This window comes from Rhinichthys klamathensis, unplaced genomic scaffold (genome assembly GCF_029890125.1).
Source record: "Rhinichthys klamathensis goyatoka isolate OS25496 unplaced genomic scaffold, OSU_Roscu_1.1 h1tg000001l_1, whole genome shotgun sequence".
NCBI classification, from domain to species: domain Eukaryota; kingdom Metazoa; phylum Chordata; class Actinopteri; order Cypriniformes; family Leuciscidae; genus Rhinichthys; species Rhinichthys klamathensis.
In genome coordinates, this window is record NW_026606555.1 from 1068570 (window position 1) to 1083838 (window position 15269).

General features: G+C 45.2%; 1 protein-coding gene across 9 annotated transcripts in view; it reads right to left on the reverse strand.

Annotated features, from left to right (window-relative positions):
- lama2 (laminin, alpha 2) overlaps nt 1–15269 on the reverse strand; it is a 364467-nt gene that overhangs the window by 317905 nt on the left and 31293 nt on the right. For all 9 annotated transcript variants that reach the window (XM_056268199.1, XM_056232539.1, XM_056272103.1 and 6 more), the window contains exon 2: nt 6042–6212. In XM_056268199.1, the coding sequence (XP_056124174.1) occupies nt 6042–6212 (171 nt within the window). The remainder of the gene's footprint in view (nt 1–6041; nt 6213–15269) is intronic.

Below are 15269 nucleotides of genomic sequence, written 5' to 3' on the forward strand. Positions count from 1 at the left end.
TTACATGTTATATTAATCACTCTCTGGCTGGGAGTGTGTGGGTGACTCTTGTGTGTTTGAAGAGAGCTCAGATTAGAGCGTCTGACTCATTACTGGCTGAGGTGAGCTGTGGATGACAGCGCTGGAGCCGTTCCTCTAGTGACGGCTCAACTCAACACATACTTTATTAAGACCTTTCAAACTGCATGTACACATCAGAAACCACGACACCGACACCTAAAAGAACTGCTTTCGTGAAGGTGACTGGAAGACAGAAGGTTGAATCTGACAAAGAACATGTCTGGCTCATATTAAACCACACACACAAAAAAAAACATATACATAAAACATTTTTTACATATCTACGGACCAATAAACAAGTAGATGATCCAACAGTGAAAATTCAGTAATTTACTCACATTTCTTTTGAGTTTGTTTGTAATTCTCACTCATCTCAATGATGATTTTCACTAGATTCTCGTTATTGTAATATAGTCATGAATCCTCTAAACACAACAACTTTTTGATTTAAATGTACATAAATTAAATTCAGGACAACAAATACTACCATGATGTATAAATAAAAGTAAAATAATATGTCATAATTAGGTTTTTTTTTTCACATCATAATAATGAACATTTGATATTTCTTTCTTTTGATTTTGGGTGAAATATGACTAGACATGTTCATCACATTGATGAAATTCAGACAGAACGAACTAGAGAAAGAATGAGAACACACTCCTCTAGATTATAATTACAGCAGATACTCATAAAATCAGTTTTCTCCTACTCCAATGCATGAATGTTGCTTTAAAATACTAAGAAAATTACTTGAATTAGGTTAAATTCGTATCAACACTCATATTTGGAGGGCTTCTCAAACAGCAAAGACCGTACTGTCAAACTGTATAAAACTAACATTAGCAATGGGATGTGATGTCATGCTCTAAGGCTTCATAATAACATTACAAATAATAAGAAATTAAACATATTAAAGTACAGCATCTGCTCTACTTCCCAGCAAACCATGCAGCTTTGAAGTTTGTGTTCTTTGTATTGAGCCATGCGGTCGATCTGTGGCATTTACATTCTCTATTAATCAAACATCTTTTGGCTGTATACCCTCGTGAAAAAAAAAAAATACTTTATTGTATTTGAAATATATTCCCTATTTCAATAGTATTTTGCAAATATACTAACAAAAATTGTACTATCTTTAAAAATATTAAAAATATATTAGCATCATGCTTTTACCTATTTTCACGATACAACTTTTAACACACTTTGAAACAATTGTACTTTAGTATATTTAAAACGCCAAAAATATATTAAAAAAAATATATATATAAATACACATATGGTAGGCTATATTGCTTGTATGTTTCGAAGAAACTCATAATGAATTTGTAATGTACTTGTAGCACAAATAAAGTACACTTTAATATCACTAATCAAGCATGTAATTAGTCCCTACACAGGTATATTAAAGTATGCTAAGTATACTTGAAGTTGGTCCAATTTAGTACACAAAAGTACACTAAATACACTTAAAGTTATGCTTTACTACAATTTAATTACAACTAAAATATACTTAGTACAAAATTAGTCGTTTCAAAATAGCACACTTCAAGTTAACTAATCACTAACACACTTGAAGTATACTGATAATTAGTCTGGCTGCAAGTATACTTAGCTTTTTTCTTCTTCACCAGGGTAATACTAAACTAAATTGGTATAATGTGCAATAGATGCTTGATATTATGTCTGATGATAATAATGGCAGTAATGTTGACAGTGATTCTTTTCAAACTCTAAATCAACATGCACCTGTCATGTTTTGGTTTTGTTTCATGGTCTTGTTTCATTTCTGTCATGTGATCCCCTGTTCTAGTCATGTGATCCTGCCACGTGTTCTGTGTTGTCATGTTGTCATTGGTTCATTGACACCACACAACACCACAGTACCCTCCAAGCCTGAGCTGCCTCACGTTATGCCTGCCAACCCAGAGACTGTTCACGCTATGTACACTACGCCACTACGCCTGTGTCTACGGACAAGATGGCTGCCACGCCTCAGTCAGCTCCGGAAGATGCAGCGCTGACCATCATGCAGGGCTATTTTGTGTATGTGGGCAGCAGACACATCAGCTCCAGCCCGTGAGCCCTCGCCCAAGATGGCTGCCGCCGTTCCAGAGTCTCGTCCCAAGATGGCCGCCGTTCCAGAGTCTCCTGCCAAGATGGCCGCCACACCAGAGCCCTCTGCCAAGATGGTCGCCATGCCACAGCCCCCGGCTAAGATGGCCACAACGCCAAAGCCTCTCCATGTCATGGACTCTATGCCTGATTCAGGATCCACTCCAGGCCACGACCCCATAGTTTCACCCAAGATCATTTTTTTGGGGGGGCAGTAGGTACCTTGCTGGGCCATGGAGGCCACGCCATGTTTTTCTTGATGTTTCCAGAGAACTGCCGGCTCCGTCCTGGCTTCCTGAACTGCCGGCTCCACCTTGGCCCCCCGTGAACTGCCGGCTCCACCTTGGCCCCCTGAACTGCCAGCTCCACATTGGCCCCCCCTGAACTGCTGGATCCGCCCTGGCTTCCTGCAATGCCTGCTCTGTCCTGGCTTCCTGAACTGCCGGCTCCACCTTGGCCCCCTGAACTGCCGGCTTCGCCCTGGCTTCCTGCACTGCCAGCTCCGTCCTGGCCCTCTGAACTGCCGGCTCCACCTTGGCCCCCCCTGAACTGCCGGCTCCATCCTGGCTTCCTGAACTGCCGGCTCCACCTTGGCCCTCCCTGAACTGCCGGCTCCGTCCTGGCTTCCTGAACTGCCGGCTCCACCTTGGCCCCCCCTGAACTGCCGGCTCCACCTTGGTCCCCCCTGAACTGCCGGATCCGCCCTGGCTTCCTGCAATGCCGGCTCCGTCCTGGCTTCCTGAACTGCCGGCTCCACCTTGGCCCCCTGAACTGCCGGCTCCGCCCTGGCTTCCTGCAATGCTGGCTCCGTCCTGGCCCCCTGAACTGCCGGCTCCACCTTGGCCCCCCCTGAACTGCCGGCTCCGTCCTGGCTTCCTGAACTACCGGCTCCACCTTGGCCCCCCGTGAACTGCCGGCTCCACCTTGACCCCCCCTGAACTGCCGGCTCCACCTTGGCCCCCCGTGAACTGCCGGCTCCACCTTGGCCCCCTTGAACTGCCGGCTCCGTCCTGGCTTCCTGGACTGCCGGCTCCACCTTGGCCCCCTGAACTGCCGGCTCCACCTTGGCCCCCTGAACTGCCGGCTCCGCCCTGGCTTCCTGCAATGCCGGCTCCGTCCTGGCCCCCTGAACTGCCGGCTCCACCTTGGCCCCCCCGAACTGCCGGCTCCGTCCTGGCTTCCTGAATTGCCGGCTCCACCTTGGCCCCCTGAACTGCCGGCTCCACCTTGGCCCCCCCTGAACTGCCGGCTCCGTCCTGGCTTCCTGAACTGCCGGCTCCACCTTGGCCCCCTGAACTGCCGGCTCCGCCCTGGCTTCCTGCAATGCCGGCTCCGTCCTGGCCCCCTGAACTGCCGGCTCCACCTTGGCCCCCCCTGAACTGCTGGCTCCGTCCTGGCTTCCTGAACTGCCGGCTCCACCTTGGCCCCCCGTGAACTGCCGGCTCCGCCCTGGCTTCCTGCACTGCCGGCTCCGTCCTGGCCCTCTGAACTGCCGGCTCCACCTTGGCCCCCCCTGAACTGCCGGCTCCATCCTGGCTTCCTGAACTGCCGGCTCCACCTTGGCCCTCCCTGAACTGCCGGCTCCGTCCTGGCTTCCTGAACTGCCGGCTCCACCTTGGCCCCCCCTGAACTGCCGGCTCCACCTTGGTCCCCCCTGAACTGCCGGATCCGCCCTGGCTTCCTGCAATGCCGGCTCCGTCCTGGCTTCCTGAACTGCCGGCTCCACCTTGGCCCCTTGAACTGCCGGCTCCGCCCTGGCTTCCTGCAATGCCGGCTCCGTCCTGGCCCCCTGAACTGCCGGCTCCACCTTGGCCCCCCCTGAACTGCCGGCTCCGTCCTGGCTTCCTGAACTGCCGGCTCCACCTTGGCCCCCCGTGAACTGCCGGCTCCACCTTGACCCCCCCTGAACTGCCGGCTCCACCTTGGCCCCCCGTGAACTGCCGGCTCCACCTTGGCCCCCTTGAACTGCCGGCTCCGTCCTGGCTTCCTGGACTGCCGGCTCCACCTTGGCCCCCTGAACTGCCGGCTCCACCTTGGCCCCCTGAACTGCCGGCTCCGTCCTGGCCCCCTGAACTGCCGGCTCCACCTTGGCCCCCCCTGAACTGCCGGCTCCGTCCTGGCTTCCTGAATTGCCGGCTCCACCTTGGCCCCCTGAACTGCCGGCTCCACCTTGGCCCCCCCTGAACTGCCGGCTCCGTCCTGGCTTCCTGAACTGCCGGCTCCACCTTGGCCCCCTGAACTGCCGGCTCCGCCCTGGCTTCCTGCAATGCCGGCTCCGTCCTGGCCCCCTGAACTGCCGGCTCCACCTTGGCCCCCCCTGAACTGCCGGCTCCGTCCTGGCTTCCTGAACTGCCGGCTCCACCTTGGCCCCCCGTGAACTGCCGGCTCCACCTTGGCCCCCTTGAACTGCCGGCTCCGTCCTGGCTTCCTGAACTGCCGGCTCCACCTTGGCCCCCTGAACTACCGGCTCCACCTTGGCCCCCTGAACTGCCGGCTCCGCCCTGGCTTCCTGCAATGCAGGCTCCGTCCTGGCCCCCTGAACTGCCGGCTCCACCTTGGCCCCTCCTGAAGTGCCGGCTCCGTCCTGGCTTCCTGAATTGCCGTCTCCACCTTGGCCCCCTGAACTGCCGGCTCCACCTTGGCCCCCCCTGAACTGCCGGATCCGCCCTGGCTTCCAGCAATGCCGGCTCCGTCCTGGCTTCCTGAACTGCCGGCTCCACCTTGGCCCCCTGAACTGCTGGCTCCGCCCTGACTTCCTGCACTGCCGGCTCCGCCCATGTCCCCTGGACTGTTGGGTCCACCCTGGAGGCTTCATAGCCTGCCAGGTCCGCTCACACTCCATGACCCAGGCCCGCCATGCCACGACCATCCATTTATTTTCTTCAATAAATTACACACACCCATAGTGAAAACATGAATTTTGAAGCAGTTAGAATACGTTTTTTTTTTTTATGTGTAACTAGATAATACAGCTTGGAGTGTGAGTGTGTGCAGTGTACGAACATTATAAAACCCCATAGGAAAATCTCCAACGGCGAATTAGTCTTCGGGGTTCTGACGTCATACCTGCTCCATCTATTAGGGCTTGATCCTCAGGGCCCAATTAAGAATGACCGACCACTAATAGCTGTTATCAAATATTATTCCCAAGACTCTTCCAGCCAGACACATGACATCATTATTAATGGTGTTCCTCTCATGTGCAAACCTTTCCAAGCCTCTCCACCACCTCAATGATGCCTAAATACACCCCCGTGTGCATATAAGAGAGATGTATTTACTGATGTTTATATTTAGGTTTATATTTGAATTACGTTTGCAGTTCTTGCAAATGTCCCTTATTCACTTTGGTGAGGGGAATGTGATGTTGGGCTTGTGTTGTCAGAGATCTGCTGAAAATGAAAGATTTCCAGTACATATTATTTCTGCTATTTGGCTTAATTAAAGGTATTTTTCTCCCTATCAATCATTGCATTTCCCAAAATCGTTGTTAGCCAACTATAGTTGCATGTTCCGTTAAACTCTGTTGGTAACGACGGAAAATGCACCCCTCAACAATTCAGTCTGGTCTGTGAATGAACTTTTCAGACTCATTCCAGTACGACTCCAAAGAACATTTGTGTCTATGAATCAGATATTGCTATTAAAAACACACTTCCTATTCTTTCAAAGAGGCCTGTGAAGTGAAGAATATAGTGTACATGTGTTAGACGACTGCCACTGTGCCAATGTTTTCTCATCACGTGTGTGCAGTGATTTTGGAATGCAGTGATTTATGAGCTGAAACAGCCTTTGATTAGAGCATATCAAATGGATTATGCACAGCATGAGAGCAGTGTGTGTGTGTGTGTGTGTGTGTTCTGTACCGTAATCATAATCACTCTTCAGGTTGCAGGTCCTACACTGAGGGTTGTTCACGGGCCGTCCAGGTACGTGCTCCACTAGTTTGCAGTACATTTCTGGTCCCGTTTCTCCACACGTGGCGTTGGTCTTGATCTCTGCCATAGAGGCCAGGTTCAGCACAGCTGGGAAAAGACCTGTAGACACAGCACACACACCGTTAGCTGTTCCTAAGACAGATGGCCGCTTCTACAGACAGCTCAAAAGCAAAAACACTTGCAGACCACAAAATAAAAAACCTGTGTAGAGGACCATATAGCCAGAGCTTACTTTTGACCATCTGTTTATGTCTTAGCATTACGATTGCAAAGGTGCATTGTGGGGTTGAATGAGTGCACTCGATAACATCCACTATGGTTTAAGACACCACTACAAATAGTGCCCTATTCAAGGGTATAGGGGGCGATTTTGGACACAGACCAATTTTTTATGCCCTTCCCTTGCGAACTTCCCTCTGTCTCGTTCACTTGGATGTACATCATCGCTTACGTTGCACGAGCGCCCACTACTGGCGAGACCCTAGCAATGTATTTAAAAGGAACGCCCTAAGCCCTTGATCACCGGAAACTGATGTGGAGCTGATTTATTTACAATTTTTTTCTCTCATGAATTTGTTTTAAGTACCTTTCTATATTCCTGTATGTATGTTTGGGCTGTTGGAGAAATTATAAAAAATTACACAAACTAAAATTATAACAATACAATAAACTATAACAGTCAGCTTAAGGTAGCTACAAGTATTATGCGGTTAAATGTCAAAATATCTCCAATTTTATACACTAGAGTTCATACACTGGAATTACAACTTCATAGGTGGGAAGTAGGAAATTTCCGATAGCATGTGAAGACGGCATAAACATCACTGTTTCGGTCAATGATTTTAGCACTCCAAAACTGTTTCGGCCGAAACCGAAAATTTACTTTAAGCCGAAAATTATTGGTTGTTCCTGCTTCACCCTGATTATGCAATTTTTCAACCCAGATGACTGTCTATAAAGGAGACTTCCATTAAGTCTCGGACTGCCAGACATTTTTGCTGAAATGAACTATGGGAAAATCTTATTGGAACAAACTTGTGGATGTTTTGAAACAAAATGATAATTTCAGGAATGTGAGACTTTAAAGCTGTGAGACTTTAACTTTAAATGCACCTTCAAATCCATCAAACACATCCTTCATCAAAATAACACAGCCACAGTTATGAAACTAGAGCTGGTCCTGCTTTGTGAGAGAGCTGCTTTGCCTGTCCTCGTTTCTGTAATTAACACTGTCTTAGTATCCACTTCCCACATTTCCTGGGATTTCCCAAGATTCAGATATAGACAGTATGGAGCAACATTAGGTCACTTCAGCTGATGTTCAAACCCTCTTTAGAGAGAGTATGAGTTTTAGTAGTTTAAAGTACATAATAGCTTACAGTAATTCAGAATAGCACAGTAGCTTACTACTATTATTATTTATACAATTCAAAGACTGCATAAATACACACTAAATCAACAATCACAATTATGATTAATTTTCCCAATGTGCGATCTTGCTGAATGAGTTCTGAATGAACACCATGTAAATCATATTCATTTAGACAGCTCCAATGATTATTAACAGGAGTTTTCACACTGAACTGAAGTCAAAATTATGTTGTTGAGAAAAAAGAAGATAAGTTGCATCAGTGTACAGCGTCATATTTTATTATTTCATTCAGAAACAATACAAAATACCAGTAAATAAGACAAAACGTTTACAAACATTATAAACACTGTAAATATGTATTTTAGTTCCCCATACACTACAGTAAATCCTTTAAACTTAACAGTATTCAGAAAAGAACAGGAATGACAAATATAAGGATAAAACAAACAGAGTTTAAATTAGTGGCGTTCGTTATTAACAACATTTTTTTATAAAGGCCAAGTCTAAGCGAATTTATATAAAGAGAAACTGAAACTACTACAACTACTGAAACTATTAGAAAAACTTTTCTACAAAGAACGGAAGGAAACAGGGCTTAAATACATTGAACAAACCAAACAACTGAACAACAGGTGCCAACAATAATCTAACAATGAGTAACCAAAGAAACTAACTAAAACACAGGGAACTGATTGAAAACAAATCGTTTTTGGACACTAGGTTTGGCGATATTTCTACTTTTAAACATGTCGTTTTTATTAATCAACATTAATCATAGCAATTTCAATATATAGGGAAATAATTGACAATTATATATATATCCAAATTTACATACAATTTAAAACAAAAAACTAGCCAGTATTTAGTGTACACTGTGCAGTATGTGGTACACTATATTTCAACAACCTGAAATTTAAGGATCAGGGTTGGAGACCAATACATGAATGGAGTGATGGTTTAAATCTTGACATCAGCATGTGTGTATTACACTGGGTTTTCTGTTGTGTGTAGTCTATTTATGCACCAAAAAAGCAGAGTGTGCATAGTCGGTGTGAATCAAAGAGCATTTGATCTCATGAAATCATTCTCAGCTGCTCCGACAGATGTTCCATACGAGTTCTCAGAGACATGCGAGCTGGACAAAAGCAAGGTTCTCCTCTCTGTCCCAATCACTTAAACTCTCCCCGTGCTCTTTATAGTAAATTCTCTGAATGCGGGTGCTAGTTCTGCTGGGATAAAGTCTTTTCACACCGCGCTTCATCCAACACATCAGAGCTTAGCAGCTGCCTCTGGAACGTCCACAGTCAAATGGATATTATGCTCAATATGGGACACATTTGTAAAGCATAACAAGGACATTTTCCCAGGAAGCATTAACAACTTCCAGCTTGGATGTTTTTGAAACTGGAGCTTGACAAACCAATCCATCATCTATTTTAGTGTTTGTACTGATGTTCCTGACACATTCTGCTCAGGGTTTGTTCTAAACCTCTAAGTGCTAAATTTACAGGACATTTTTATTCTTTTGAAAATCTCCCATTGACTTTATGTGATAGAATATTCAACATTCAAAACATAGTCCGCAGTGAATCAAGCGCAGCGTCAGCTCTGGCAGGTCACGTTAGTCAAGCTCGCATCGGTGACTCTCAGCTGATCCACGTCTACCTATAGGATACGACGCCTATCACTGTATTCATATATAAGCTCCTTCAGTATTATCCGCAGCTATCACGTTTCTCAGGAGCGAATTACCCTCCTCCCTCCCCAGCTCCTCCTGTCTCAGTCAGGATTTGGCATTCCCCTTTGAATCAGACTAAATGCTCGAATTATGTTGTACATTAAAATATTGACATTAATGATATCTGCAATACATTCATGTTGGTTCTGTTGTGTTTACCCTAAGGGGGGTTATCGCTGCGCTCCTGCTCTTATCCATGCTAGGAGGGAGTTCTTGCCCAGAACAGAACCATACCGCCAATCCAAACTATATGCTAATTGTCAATCGTATTTGACGATAGTGTTCCTGACAGAAATGAGCACAAAAAGTTTGTAGTACTCTTTAGTTGGCGTACACATAGGAACATTTTTTGTCAGCTTTTGCCCTTATGAATCCTGATGTGTTCTTTGACGTTAGTGGTCCTGACAGAACTGTCATTTTTGAAAAAAAATCATGTGAATGATTCAATTACTTTTTTTTATCCCTGAATGAATCAGAACAAATTGTCTAAGTGAATAATTTAACGACCCAATGATAAAAAAAAAAAAAACAGTTACATGTTTCATTCCTGATCAAATTAGCATTATTGAATGAAAAAATTGAGTGGGAATGATTCAAATTACTCACTCTGATGACAGTGATAATGTAATGTGTAGTTTTTCTTTTTGTGTATGGTTCTAATGTCAATTTTAGTATTCATCACAGCATTGTAAAACATATAACAGCTGTTTATTTTTTGTGTGTGCATTTTTCCGTTGTTTAATCATGTCTAAAAGGAAATGAACACAAAAGTAGACAGAGTTCAGTGTCCTGTGAGATTAATTTAAATTCACTCTCATGAACAGAGGAAACTGCTTCTTGAATTCAGAATTTTGCCCAATGCTGAAAGCTGTTGATATCTATATCTATATATATAAAAATTACATTAGATAAATACCGGCAAACATTCTCACAGTCAGATTGTCTCAGATGTGTTGACCTTTACCAGTTCTGAACACATATGCATTGAAAAGTGAAAATGCAGGATGTAGGAACACTGGAAACGCTCTTCACATGACACTCCTGATAGCTGAAAGTATATAATTGTCAATCCAGATGAAATGATTCTAAAAGACTCGTCATGTTTCCGAGAGCGTTCAGATGCGTGTATGGTGCTAGGAACGAAGCTGAACACAGCTCAGGATCACAGCTCTTTCTTTCTTTCTCTCTGAGCCCGACCGGATCGATATCAGCGCTCATTCCTTCTTCATTCACATCCTGATACGGCTGATCCTTCATTCAGCTTGACAAAACTAATTATTCTTTCATGGCGCGCGGGCGTCAGGAGCGGTAAGCCGTCTGCAGGCCTCACAGCCGAGAGACATGCCTTTCAAAAGATGAATTCTCCATCGCTCACTCCCATCCGGCTCCTCGTCTTCACTGCGCATTTCTGATGGGTTGAGCCCAGCTGTCGGTTCAGACATACAAATGTTTCACCTCAAACCAGCAATCCCTGCAGGAGGAAATAATGCACATATAACGCCTCCGGTAAGGCTGGGAGACATTGGGATTCAACACCGCAAGACACCATTGTCTTAATCAGTATTTCTGCCTTGTTTTCCAGTAAAAATATCGGAATATCCTTAAAACAAGATATGTGTACTTGAAAAGCAAAATATCATTTGTTTTCTTGTTTCAAGATCACACAATTCTCCGACATTTCTCTTTAAAAATTCTTGTTTTAGACTTCTAATTCGCGGCTGGTGTTTTGCTCTATCCTCTGCGCTTCAGCGTTCATCAATACGCCAGGCGTCAGGTCTCGTCCTCCATTCACTGCCATTATAAAGCTTGGAAGAGCCAGGGCATTTTTTAATATAACTCTGATTGTATTTCTCTGAAAGAACACCTAGGATGGCTTTAGGATGAGTAATGTTTGGGTGAACTATCCCTTTAAGTTGCCTGAGCTTTGAAAGAGCAACATTTGAGCAGTCCACATGTGTACTCTGGGATCTTCTTCTTTTAAAAGATGTTTCTATATACTGTAAGATAATTATTTTTTGCAACATCACACACACACACACACACGTATTGAAACACTCGTGATGACACACTTGTAATACCCTGCGACATAAACCCATCAGACTCTGTTCCGCTTTCAATCACAGCCTCTGAGCATGTGTGTGTGTGTGTGTGTGTGAGTGACTTCCATCTTTTTTTCTGTCATTCTGTATCACACATCACAATGTTTCCATAGTGACAAAATCCAGAATAGCACTTAAAGATGAACGACTTCCTTAATAGAGGATAATGACACTTGTAATTTGCAATTGGCTGTGCTTTTATTACCCTTTTACTTCCTTTCTTCCATTTTATTCATTGCTTGTTTATTATTATGAAGCAGGCTTGGACTGGTTCTGGAGGCTTTGGAGACGGACACACACACACACACACACACACACACACGGTTTCCATAGACATAATAATTTGTATACTGTACAAACTGTATTATCCATCTAGCCCTAACCACAACCCTCACAGAAAACTTTCTGCATTTTATATTTTCAAAAAACATAATTTAGTATGGTTTATAAGCTGATCTCCTGAGTGTTCTGTTTTTGAAATATTAAAGACTGTTTTTGTTATCCATCTCCTTCATCATGCACGTTACTATAGCCACACTGTGACACATGTCAATTAACTCTCATTAATTTGCACAGGGTTCTCAAGTCTCACGCATTGGCCGTGAGACACACGCAATTCAACCAGTTCACACGCTCACACGCCACACCGTGTATTTCTCACGCTGAAAAGGCAATGCCAACCAAGTTGTCCTGCAAGCTTTATATATAACGTTGTATACGAGGCGCATGCACACAAAGATAAGTTTCCTGCCGCCAGCGCGTCCGTATCTCGGCCAGATTGCGTTCGTTACTATAGGCAACTTATAGACGCGCGAAGTCCGCGAACACACACGGAAGTTCGGCCACCGCGACATCGCGCGAACACACGTCGTGATGGAGAAAGTAAGTTGGAAGAAAGCTCGCCTAACATTTTTAGACTAGAAGTTCTAGAACATTTAATATATAGCCCATCGTATACATTATTGATGCAGTCAAAAACTCTACAACTGCTTTGCAACCAGGCCAAAAGCTTTGGCTCAGTTTGGCTAAGGAAATGTTATTGGGTATGGGAAGGAATGAAGATGTATTTCTTCAGTTTATTTTAAATTCTATATTATAGGCCTACTGTATTAGTAGTATTTCTTGTTACATTAAGGCTAAAGCAGAGTGCTCTTGGTAATATTGTATATCCTGTCACAACATACATTAGCCTAAATGTAACAAGATTAGCAATTTGTTATATATTTGTAGCCTAATTTTGAAATATAACATTAAAGAGTAGGCCTATATTTGATGTGATGAATTGCTCTGTCATTTATCAGATTTACCAATTGTTATAATTTCCATTTTTGCTAGTTAATTATGAACAATGGGTAAAATTGGGGGCGGGGCAAAGCGGGGGCGGGGCTCCATTTAGGCTCCTCCCCTAACCGCATGTGATCTCACTCCAAGCTTTTGATAAAACTTGAGAACCCTGTTTGCAACTACATGCAACTAACTCTCATTAGAGTATTAGTCGACTGGTAGTGTTCGGGTTAGGAGAATACGTTGACATGTAGTTGCAAAGTTACTGATAGTCAGTAGAAAGTCTGTTGGAGAGGAGCATCAAAATAAAGAATTAGCAGATATTAAGCAGACAGTCTACTAATACTCGAATAAGAGTTAGTTGACATGTATTGGTAAATTCACTCATAGTTAGTAGAATGTCTAAATTGGACTATCAAAATAAAGTCACATCACCATCTATGTAATCATTTTTACAGGCAATATTTGATCCTCTTTTTAATTTTCAGCTGTATTTTCCTCTCTGCTCCTCACCTCTCGACCCATCTTGATCAAAGTTTGATTCAGTGGAAGTAAGCGTATATTGATGGCAGCTCTGTGCTTTATCACAATCAAGGTTGCAGCTCCTGGCAAACACACGCATCAGTCATCACACAGAGCTGCCACACACAGACATCAATCTAACCGGCCAGCGGCCAGCACTGAGAAGAGCTCCATCACAGCCAAAAACAGCAGAGCGTTTCACACAAACCTACACACACAAACTCTCTGCACAACACAGTTTTGTCTTTAAAGGGGTAACGTAGTTTGGCAGCTCATTTGATTTTTGTTTTTCTAACAAGAACTGACAGCTCAAGTATATTTCTGGCTCTTTCCACAAACAGGGTACAAATTGATGTTTTACTTAATATATGTATTTGATATTCATATTTATTTCATTTGAAGAAATAAAAGGAAAAAATTATATGTTCTTGAGAAATAGATATGCTAGATCAGTATTTTTTCAAAATGCGAGGCACATATCAGAAGCACAGATAATGATGATATTAGTCTCTATGAAAAAAAACTTAAAATGACACAATTTTATTCAAAGAGGAAGTGAATAGTGGGGAAATATTTGTCTGCTTAGATGTGGTTTCTTAATTCTTGCTCCATGTAAGCATCCTCTCACATTCAGCATGGCATTAGTAAGATGCATGATGCAGAATATACAAACACGGAATACTTTAATCAAAACGAGGAGAATACACCAAGATGAGAACTGACAAGGTACTGAAATGAACAGGGAGCATAAATACACATGGGAACTAAATGAACAACAGAAAAACGTTTAAGGAAACTAACAAAGGCACAATGAAGACCAAACTAAAAGGGTAAACTTGAAACCAAGACACATGAACAAAAACCCAACTAAACTAGACACAGCAGAGTCGAAGGAGGGTGGAGCCTTGATAGGTCACATAGGTGGAGCCCTGGGATCGACTGACTGAGGCGGAGCTGGCGACCGAAACCAAGACACATGAACAAAAACCCAACTAAACTAGACACAGCAGAGTCGAAGGAGGGTGGAGCCTTGATAGGTCACATAGGTGGAGCCCTGGGATCGACTGACTGAGGCGGAGCTGGCGACCGAAACCATGAGGTAGATGGCCCTAAGCGAAATTGCCTGGCAGAGCAGGGCAAGAACGGAGGGAGCGAGGACCTAAAGGAGAGCCAGAGGAAAAGAGGAACCCAGTGGAGCCAAAGGGGTGGAGGGCTAAGGCGCAGCCAGAATTTCGCTGCGGAATCAGGATGACGAGTGACCAAGGTGGAGCCGGAGGAACGAGGGAGCCCGTTGGAGGCCGAGCAATGTTGGACCACGGTAGAGCTAATTAATTAATTCATTACATTTACTTAGCGCTTTTCTCGGCACTCAAAACACTTAGCGCTAGAGCTGAGGGAGCGCAGAGCCAAGGGTGAGCCGATAGGCCGAGGTGAAGCCGAAAGGCTGACGGGCCGAGGTGGAGGCGATAGGGTGAGGTTGAGCCGATAGGGCGAGGTGGAGCGATAGGCTGACAGGCCGAGGTGGAGGCGATAGGGTGAGGTTGAGCCGATAGGGCGAGGTGGAGCGATAGGCTGACAGGCCGAGGTGGAGCCGATAGGGCGAGGTGGAGCCGATAGGCTGACAGGCCGAGGTGGAGCCGATAGGGCGAGGTGGAGCCGATAGGCTGACAGGCCGAGGTGGAGCCGATAGGGCGAGGTGGAGCCGATAGGGCGAGGTGGAGCCGATAGGCTGACAGGCCAAGGTGGAGGCGATAGGCCGAGGTGGAGCCGATAGATTGACAGGCCAAAGTGGAGCCAATGGGGTGAGGTGGAGCCAGTAGGCTGACAGGCCGAGGTGGAGCCGATAGGGCGAGGTGGAGCCGATAGGCTGACAGGCCAAGGTGGAGCAGATAGGCAGAGGTGGAGCCGATAGATTGACAGGCCAAAGTGGAGCCAATAGGGCGAGGTGGAGCCAGTAGGCTGACAGGCCGAGGTGGAGCCAATAGGGCGAGGTGGAGCCAGTAGGCTGACAGGCCGAGGTGGAGCCGATAGGCCGAGGTGAAGCCGATAGGGCGAGGTGGAGCCGATAGGGCGAGGTGGAGCCGATAGGCTGACAGGCCAAGGTGGAGCCGATAGGCAGAGGTGGAGCCGATAGATTGACA